At 48.1% G+C, this 6,961-nt stretch overlaps 1 protein-coding gene across 5 annotated transcripts in view; it reads right to left on the bottom strand.

Moving 5' to 3' along the window:
- LOC139568353 (cdc42-interacting protein 4 homolog) overlaps positions 1-6,961 on the bottom strand; it is an 89,480-nt gene that overhangs the window by 30,137 nt on the left and 52,382 nt on the right. For all 5 annotated transcript variants that reach the window (XR_011673587.1, XR_011673586.1, XR_011673584.1 and 2 more), the window contains exons 4-7: positions 6,535-6,682; positions 6,283-6,345; positions 2,897-3,001; positions 999-1,127 (exon numbers count right to left, since the gene is read on the bottom strand). Coding sequence is in view for 1 of the 5 variants with exons in the window: in XM_071390122.1 (XP_071246223.1) it covers positions 999-1,127; positions 2,897-3,001; positions 6,283-6,345; positions 6,535-6,682 (445 nt within the window). In the remaining 4 variants the exon portion in view is untranslated. The remainder of the gene's footprint in view (positions 1-998; positions 1,128-2,896; positions 3,002-6,282; positions 6,346-6,534; positions 6,683-6,961) is intronic.

Here is a 6,961-nt window from a genome sequence, read left to right as displayed (position 1 = left end):
GCTTGCAAGCCTCCCCCTTTTTCCTCCAAACATAACAAAGGTAATTATGGCCAAACAGTTCTATTTTTGTTTCATCAGACCAGAGAACATTTCTCCAAAAAGTACAATCTTTGACCCCCTGTGCAGTTGCAAACCGTAGTCTGGCTTTTTTATGGCGGTTTTGGAGCAGTGGCTTCTTCCTTGCTGAGCGGCCTTTCAGGTTGTTGATATAGGACTTGTTTTACTGTGGATATAGATACTTTTGTACCCGTTTCCCCCAGAATCTTCACAGGTTCTTTGCTTTTGTTCTGGGATTGATTTTCACCTTTCGCACCAAAGTACGTTCATCTCTAGGAGACAGAACGCGTCTCCTTCCTGAGTGGTATGACGGCTGTGTGGTCCCATGGTGTTTATACTTGCGTACTATTGTTTGTACAGATGAACGTGGTACCTTCAGGCGTTTGGAAATTGCTCCCAAGGATGAACCAGACTTGTGTAGGTCCACAATTCTTTTTTATGAAGTCTTTGATGATTTCTTTTGATTTTCCCATGATGTCAAGCGTAGAGGCACTGAGTTTGAAGGTAGGCCTTGAAATACATCCAAAGGTACACCTCCAATTGGCTCAAATAATGTCAATTACCCTATCAGAAGCTTCTAAAGCCATGACATCATTTTCTGGAATTTTCCAAGCTGTTTAAAGGCACAGTCAACTTAGTGTATGTAAACTTCTGACCCACTGGAATTGTGATACAGTGAATTATAAGTGAAATAATCTGTCTGTAAACAATTGTTGGAAAAATGACTTGTGTCATGCACAAAGTAGATGTCCTAACCGACTTGCCAAAACTATAGTTGTTAACAAGAAATTTGTGGAATGGTTGAAAAACAAGTTTTAATGACTCCAACCTAAGTGTATGTAAACTTCCGACTTCAACTGTATATATATATATATATATCTCACACACACACACACACACACACACACAACGTGTGGAGACAGATCAGTAGGTAAAGTTACATTAAACAGGTGCGGTATCTCTGTGTAGTAGAAGGTGTTCTGTTCCTTGTTGTATTTCTGGAGCTGGGCGGCGTAGTCGTTCCTGCACTCCTCCGCTGTGTGTGTCTTCACATGGGCATGCTGCTTCACCTGGACAACACACACCTGTATTAACTGGTATACAGGTACGCATGCTGCTTCACCTGGACACACACCTGTATTAACTGGTATATATGCTGCTTCACCTGGACACACACCTGTATTAACTGGTATACAGGTACGCATGCTGCTTCACCTGGACACACACCTGTATTAACTGGTATATATGCTGCTTCACCTGGACACACACCTGTATTAACTGGTATATATGCTGCTTCACCTGGACACACACCTGTATTAACTGGTATACAGGTACGTATGCTGCTTCACCTGGAAACACACCTGTATTAACTGGTATACAGGTACGTATGCTGCTTCACCTGGACACACACACCTGTATTAACTGGTATACATGCTGCTTCACCTGGACACACACCTGTATTAACTGGTATACATGCTGCTTCACCTGGACACACACCTGTATTAACTGGTATATAGGTACGTATGCTGCTTCACCTGGACACACACCTGTATTAACTAGGTATATATGCTGCTTCACCTGGACACACACCTGTATTAACTGGTATATAGGTACGTATGCTGCTTCACCTGGACACACACCTGTATTAACTGGTATACATGCTGCTTCACCTGGACACACACCTGTATTAACTGGTATATATGCTGCTTCACCTGGAAACACACCTGTATTAACTGGTATATATGCTGCTTCACCTGGACACACACCTGTATTAACTGGTATATATGCTGCTTCACCTGGACACACACCTGTATTAACTGGTATATATGCTGCTTCACCTGGAAACACACCTGTATTAACTGGTATATATGCTGCTTCACCTGGACACACACCTGTATTAACTGGTATATATGCTGCTTCACCTGGACACACACCTGTATTAACTGGTATATATGCTGCTTCACCTGGACACACACCTGTATTAACTGGTATACAGGTACGTATGCTGCCTCACCTGGACACACACCTGTATTAACTGGTATATATGCTGCTTCACCTGGACACACACCTGTATTAACTGGTATATATGCTGCTTCACCTGGACACACACCTGTATTAACTGGTATACATGCTGCTTCACCTGGACACACACCTGTATTAACTGGTATATATGCTGCTTCACCTGGAAACACACCTGTATTAACTGGTATATATGCTGCTTCACCTGGACACACACCTGTATTAACTGGTATATATGCTGCTTCACCTGGACACACACCTGTATTAACTGGTATACATGCTGCTTCACCTGGACACACACCTGTATTAACTGGTATATATGCTGCTTCACCTGGACACACACCTGTATTAACTGGTATACATGCTGCTTCACCTGGACACACACCTGTATTAACTGGTATACATGCTGCTTCACCTGGACACACACCTGTATTAACTGGTATATATGCTGCTTCACCTGGACACACACCTGTATTAACTGGTATACATGCTGCTTCACCTGGACACACACCTGTATTAACTGGTATACAGGTACGTATGCTGCCTCACCTGGACACACACCTGTATTAACTGGTATATATGCTGCTTCACCTGGAAACACACCTGTATTAACTGGTATATATGCTGCTTCACCTGGACAACACACACCTGTATTAACTGGTATACATGCTGCTTCACCTGGAAACACACCTGTATTAACTGGTATACATGCTGCTTCACCTGGAAACACACCTGTATTAACTGGTATATATGCTGCTTCACCTGGACACACACCTGTATTATTGGTATCTATGAACGTTGAGGTAATGTGAGTGTGTACCTTCTCAACATCTGCTTTGATGGCGTTTGTGTCGTTCTCAATCTTCTCTGCTTGCTGTGTGGCTTTCTCTGCCTCGCCCCACTCCTTGGCAAAACGCCTCTTAGTCTGCACACACACACACACACACACACCACACACACCACACACACCACACACACCACACACACACACACACACACACACACAGTTAGAGAGTACTTTGTCTGATATTATGAGACTTGGTTGAGTAAGGGTTATAGCAGGGATCATCTACTAGATTCAAACACGGGCCGATTTCTTCCTGAGCAGACGGACGGTCAGGGGGCCGGAACATATTTACACATCATTTGTAGACTGCATATTGACCGCAAGAAGCCCAAACAGATAGAATTGTTGACTAAAACAATCATTTCAAACCTCGCTTACATTTATATACGATCAGGTCTCTCTATTGGGTGAGGGAATACTTGGGGACAGATTTCCAACAATGTAAATCACTTGGAGCTGACTTCCTGGTGCTGCTGGGATTCTCTGCCTCTAACCCTGTTACAGGGGCTGAGTCACTGGCTTCCTGGTGCTGCTGGGATTCTCTGCCTCTAACCCTGTTACAGGGGCTGAGTCACTGGCTTACTGGTGCTGCTGGGATTCTCTGCCTCTAACCCTGTTACAGGGGCTGAGTCACTGGCTTACTGGTGCTGCTGGGATTCTCTGCCTCTAACCCTGTTACAGGGGCTGAGTCACTGACTTCCTGGTGCTGCTGGGATTCTCTGCCTCTAACCCTGTTACAGGGGCTGAGTCACTGACTTCCTGGTGCTGCTGGGATTCTCTGCCTCTAACCCTGTTACAGGGGCTGAGTCACTGGCTTACTGGTGCTGCTGGGATTCTCTGCCTCTAACCCTGTTACAGGGGCTGAGTCACTGACTTCCTGGTGCTGCTGGGATTCTCTGCCTCTAACCCTGTTACAGGGGCTGAGTCACTGGCTTACTGGTGCTGCTGGGATTCTCTGCCTCTAACCCTGTTACAGGGGCTGAGTCACTGGCTTCCTGGTGCTGCTGGGATTCTCTGCCTCTAACCCTGTTACAGCGGCTGAGTCACTGACTTCCTGGTGCTGCTGGGATTCTCTGCCTCTAACCCTGTTACAGGGGCTGAGTCACTGGCTTCCTGGTGCTGCTGGGATTCTCTGCCTCTAACCCTGTTACAGCGGCTGAGTCACTGACTTCCTGGTGCTGCTGGGATTCTCTGCCTCTAACCCTGTTACAGGGGCTGAGTCACTGGCTTCCTGGTGCTGCTGGGATTCTCTGCCTCTAACCCTGTTACAGGGGCTGAGTCACTGGCTTCCTGGTGCTGCTGGGATTCTCTGCCTCTAACCCTGTTACAGGGGCTGAGTCACTGGCTTCCTGGTGCTGCTGGGATTCTCTGCCTCTAACCCTGTTACAGGGGCTGAGTCACTGGCTTCCTGGTGCTGCTGGGATTCTCTGCCTCTAACCCTGTTACAGGGGCTGAGTCACTGACTTCCTGCTACTGCTGGGATTCTCTGCCTCTAACCCTGTTACAGGGGCTGAGTCACTGACTTCCTGGTACTGCTGGGATTCTCTGCCTCTAACCCTGTTACAGGGGCTGAGTCACTGACTTCCTGGTACTGCTGGGATTCTCTGCCTCTAACCCTGTTACAGGGGCTGAGTCACTGACTTCCTGGTGTTGCTGGGATTCTCTGCCTCTAACCCTGTTACAGGGGCTGAGTCACTGACTTCCTGGTACTGCTGGGATTCTCTGCCTCTAACCCTGTTACCGGGGCTGAGTCACTGACTTCCTGCTACTGCTGGGATTCTCTGCCTCTAACCCTGTTACAGGGGCTGAGTCACTGACTTCCTGGTACTGCTGGGATTCTCTGCCTCTAACCCTGTTACAGGGGCTGAGTCACTGACTTCCTGGTACTGCTGGGATTCTCTGCCTCTAACCCTGTTACAGGGGCTGAGTCACTGGCTTACTGGTGCTGCTGGGATTCTCTGCCTCTAACCCTGTTACAGGGGCTGAGTCACTGGCTTCCTGGTGCTGCTGGGATTCTCTGCCTCTAACCCTGTTACAGGGGCTGAGTCACTGGCTTCCTGGTGCTGCTGGGATTCTCTGCCTCTAACCCTGTTACAGGGGCTGAGTCACTGGCTTCCTGGTGCTGCTGGGATTCTCTGCCTCTAACCCTGTTACAGGGGCTGAGTCACTGGCTTCCTGGTGCTGCTGGGATTCTCTGCCTCTAACCCTGTTACAGGGGCTGAGTCACTGGCTTACTGGTGCTCTTCCATGCCGTCCCTATGAGTGGTGCATCACTTGAGTGGGTTGAGTCACTGACGTGGTCTTCCTGTCTGGGTTGGCTCCCCCTCTTGGGTTGTGCCGTGGCGGAGATCTTTGTGGGCTATACTCGGCCTTGTCTCAGGATGGTAAGTTGGTGGTTGAAGATATCCCTCTAGTGGTGCGGGGGCTGTGCTTTGGCAAAGTGGGTGTGGTTATATCCTGCCTGTTTGGCCCTGTCCGGGGGTATCATCGGATGGGGCCACAGTGTCTCCCGACCCCTCCTGTCTCAGCCTCCAGTGCTTATGCTGCAGTGGTTTATGTGTCGGGGGGCTAGGGTCAGTCTGTTATATATGGAGTATTTCTCCTGTCTTATCCAGTATCCTGTTTGAATTTAAGTCTCTCCTTCTCTCTCTCGGGGGACCTGAGCCCTAGGACCATGCCTCAGGACTACCTGGCATGATGACTCCTTGCTGTCCCCAGTCCACCTGGCCGTGCTGCTGCTCCAGTTTCAACTGTTCTGCCTGCGGCTATGGAACCCTGACCTGTTCACTGGACGTGCTACCTGTCCCAGATCTGCTGTTTTCAACTCTCTAGAGACAGCAGGAGCGGTAGAGATACTCTTAATGATCGGCTATGAAAAGCCAACTGAAATTTACTCCTGAGGTGCTGACCTGTTGCACTACTGTGATTATTATTATTTGACCATGCTGGTCATTTATGAACATTTGAACATCTTGGCCATGTTCTGTTATAATCTCCACCCGGCACAGCCAGAAGAGGACTGGCCACCCCTCATAGCCTGGTTCCTCTCTAGGTTTCTTCCTAGGTTTTGGCCTTTCTAGGGAGTTTTTCCTAGCCACTGTGCTTCTACCCCTGCATTGCTTGCTGTTTGGGGTTTTAGGCTGGGTTTCTGTACAGCACTTTGAGATATCAGCTGATGTAAGAAGGACTTAATAAATACATTTGATTTGTCCAACAATTAACATTCAACAAATAAATACATTTTCCTCAGAAAACTTGGGGGGGGCCAATCAAAACCACCCGCGGGCCGACGGTTGGGGAACCGTGGGTTATTGGGATTATAACACGTCACTCTCAATCACACACACACAGAAACTCACATTCTCTAGCTGTTTAAAACTGATCTCCAAGTTCTGTTGAGCTTTTTTGGCATCGGCCAGGTACTGTGGGGAGGGGAGGAGGAGGGGAGAGGAAGAGGGGAGAGGGGAGGGGAGGAAGAGGGGAGAGGGGAGGCAGGAGGAGGGGAGGAAGAGGGGAGAGGAGGGGAGAGAGAGAGATTAGTTAGACAACATCAAAGTGAGTTCAACATGTCAGTGATGTTATCTCCCTCCCTCCCTCTCTCTCTCCCTCACTGTTTTGCGTTCTTGTTTGAGGTCCTGAAGGTATTTGGTGAGTTCTACACAGATTCCAGTCATCATGTTCTCTGCTATCAGCTCTCTCTGGCCCGCATAGTCATTCAGCTCATTCACAATGTCCTGGAACGACTGGTGATTGGTGAACCTGCAGGTGGAGGGGCAACAAGACAGAATGTTATTGGTTCACTTCCAGGAAACAGGGGTAAAGAGTTGTATGTGATTGGTGGGACAAATAAATCTGTCTGTCTAAGACTAAGACAAACACGAGTGACAAAGGATAAGCACAGCGTTCATCTGATAATCACTAACTGATTAGAGAGAGGACAGACAGACAGACAGACAGACAGACAGACAGACAGACAGACAGACAGACAGACAGACAGACAGACAGATAAACAGACAGAGAAGGAGAGAGAGCGAGACA

The sequence above is a fragment of the Salvelinus alpinus genome, chromosome 2 (genome assembly GCF_045679555.1).
Source record: "Salvelinus alpinus chromosome 2, SLU_Salpinus.1, whole genome shotgun sequence".
Taxonomy (NCBI): domain Eukaryota; kingdom Metazoa; phylum Chordata; class Actinopteri; order Salmoniformes; family Salmonidae; genus Salvelinus; species Salvelinus alpinus.
This window is presented reverse-complemented; position numbering and strand designations above follow the sequence as displayed.